Source organism: Monopterus albus, unplaced genomic scaffold (genome assembly GCF_001952655.1).
Source record: "Monopterus albus unplaced genomic scaffold, M_albus_1.0 scaffold32.1, whole genome shotgun sequence".
Lineage (NCBI taxonomy): Eukaryota > Metazoa > Chordata > Actinopteri > Synbranchiformes > Synbranchidae > Monopterus > Monopterus albus.
The window spans coordinates 2,415,329-2,418,096 of record NW_018127912.1 but is presented as its reverse complement, the minus strand read 5'-3'; the positions used below and the strand labels follow the sequence as shown (position 1 = coordinate 2,418,096).

At 39.2% G+C, this 2,768-nt stretch overlaps 1 protein-coding gene across 7 annotated transcripts in view; it reads left to right on the top strand.

The window, feature by feature from the left end:
- Positions 1 to 2,768, top strand: part of camk2d2 (calcium/calmodulin-dependent protein kinase (CaM kinase) II delta 2) — a 36,726-nt gene that overhangs the window by 27,295 nt on the left and 6,663 nt on the right. For 4 of the 7 annotated variants that reach the window (XM_020596964.1, XM_020596961.1, XM_020596963.1 and 1 more), the window contains exons 17-19: positions 813 to 833; positions 1,185 to 1,260; positions 1,365 to 1,459. In XM_020596964.1, coding sequence (XP_020452620.1) covers positions 813 to 833; positions 1,185 to 1,260; positions 1,365 to 1,459 — 192 coding nt within the window. The remainder of the gene's footprint in view (positions 1 to 812; positions 834 to 1,184; positions 1,261 to 1,364; positions 1,460 to 2,768) is intronic. The other 3 variants (XM_020596966.1, XM_020596965.1, XM_020596968.1) reach the window with 1 other exon arrangement.

The window sequence follows — 2,768 nt, the reverse complement described above, 5'->3', positions numbered from 1 at the left end:
TTTTATGCCAGAGGTTGATGCTGAAATTGTACAGTACTTGCTTCTTCTCATGTATTTGCCTGCCTATTTATGTGATTCATCATTACTATATATCTCATTTCTATTTTCCCCTCCTTTTCATGTTTTGTTGAAAATATCACATTTTTTTTCCCCAATAACTTCTATCCTGCTTTTTCCTGTGCTCCTATACTTATGGTTTAATCAACCCTTATATCTGTCACGTACCCCACCCAACACACACACTTGGGAAGCTTAGTGAGCAGTATCCTCACTTCATCACAGATATATGACTCAAGCCAGACTTCTACCTCCTCGGTTCAGAGAGTTCAGAGCAAGTCCCTGAGCAGTAGGAACATCACTGGAGGAAGCGGCTCTCTATACTCTATATAGATGCCTCAGTTCCTGTGTTCATGGTTTCCAAATTATTTTCTTGATTTTGATTACTGGATGTTGAGATTATTGCTCATTGTGTTGCAGTGACTTCTCCCCCAGTTAAAAGAAACCTCTGTTTTTGGCCCCTAAATTGTCTGCTCATTCCTTCTACTGTATTCTCCTGGATTTGATTTGAAGAAGACACTGTATCTTTGTCTTGTACAAACAAATGTTCTTCTCCATTTGCCTTCCATTCTGACTTAGCCAAACACTGACTCACACATTAAAGAGCTGACTCACATACTGTACACACTCATGTCGATGCTCAGTGTTATGTCTGTGAAGATAATGTAGGGGAAGGACTGATAGATTTTTTTTTTTTAATTCTCTAACATGTCTTTCTGTTGCACAAATGAAGTAATTTTTTCAATATCCCCCAGCCTGCACCCATAACAATAAAGGTAACTGTCAACATTACTCAGTTAAACCTGCTTTTGTGAGTATTGGATTGTCTTTGTTCATGTTGAGCCTTGTTAGGAGAAAAGAATCGTGTCATTTTGCATTTTCCTGCCTGATATAACTATTAGTCATGGGAGGCCTTCTTGTTTTGTTACTCAGACATGAAATAATAAAAACTTTGTGAAATACTGTGAGTGCCTCCCATTTCTAATACATGAGAAGTCCTTATAATTTGTGGACTAGAGCCCATTTGAAGCTGCACTGAGATCTACATTTGCCTGAAATGCAATAACAGCTCCAGGTTTTTGCATCAGTTTATGTAGCTGATGATGCTTTGTGATCTTGTGTTGTAGCTCGCAAACAAGAAATTATCAAAGTTACCGAGCAGCTGATTGAGTCTATCAACAATGGAGACTTTGAGGCCTATGCGTAAGTTTGTTCTCTCTGTGTTTGTACCGTAACATGTTACTGGATATACTGTAATAATTTGTTTGCTTCCTTAACTAATTGTGTTCTCTTTTTTTGTGTAACAGGAAGATCTGTGATCCTGGACTGACTTCCTTTGAGCCCGAGGCCTTGGGCAACCTGGTGGAAGGACATGACTTCCATCGCTTTTACTTTGAGAATGGTGAGAGCAAAAACATGAATTTGGCAAAAAAACCAAAAAAAAAAACAAACAGCATCAGGACATTTACAGACAGCCTGAAACAGTTACATTTTACAGAATACATGAATCCAAAAGCTACTAAAAGTCCAACATAATCATTGAGGCGAGAGTGAGATTGAATCATCTGCTTACCTATGCCACTGTTTTCCAGAGCAGGTGAAATTTGTAGAAGCTGCAAGATGAGTCTCATTAAAGTGCAAGCAGCCAGCTGCCTCTGCATCCAGACTAGACAGAAAACACTGGATTATGGGTTGTGTAGTTTTCATTCACACCCATTTTTAAGTATTTCCTGCTGCTCTAAAGCTTTGAAATGGAGTGATTTATTATAAACTTGCTTATTTACTAAAGAATGAGTTTTGTGTTCCAAACCAATGAACAGGAAACTTGTTTGGGAAGAAGTTGTGCATTCAGTTTACATTGCAGCTATGGAAGCAAAAATACACACTATATATAATTTCTAGCTCTAGTTGTAGACTTTCTAGAGTTTATAAGATGGTCACTGAAAAACACAGCTAAATGAGGTAGACTTGCAGGAGCCAACAGGCAAACTAAACTCACTCATTTCTTTCAGTGAGGTTTTGTCCCACAATCAACTTTGTTGGTTTTTTTTTGACAAAATAACCCCTCCCCCCTTTTTTAACTGAGAATGCAAGTTTGTATCCTGTATTTCAAAGTCCTTATTCTCTCACTGAATTCTTGCCTCATACTCAAGTATTGTGTCCCGCTTTCTCTGTAACTTGCATCAGTGTTTTGTTTTTGGAGTGGAGAATTAAACATTTCACTGACCCAAGATAGCATTCTTGATTATTGTTTTTGTTGTTTCCCTTGATCCAATCAGCGACTGCCTTGGAGGCACGTTTCAAGTGTCATTAGCTAATGGGAAGCAGGTGTTTGGGGAACTCACTGAGGCAGCTTAATGGGGAGGTGTGGTAGAGCTAGACCCAGTATAAACACATGACGTATAGAAACAAAATACCCAAGATTCTGCACAGATCTCTGTCATTGCTTCAAGCTATTTGATAGGGTAAAGCAGTGGTCCCCAACCTTTTTATCACTGCGGACCGGTCAACGCTTGACAATTTTACTGCGGCCCGGGCGGGGGGGGAGTATATAAATGTGAATTCAATGTGTACTTGTATGCAACTTTATTAGCAGCTTCCTCGTAACATTGCGCCAACAACATAACATGAGTATAACATCAAAGTCTCAGTTTTCAGTGCTGTGGTGGCGATCTCAGGGTATTCTGTCATGACTTTAATCCAGAACACCG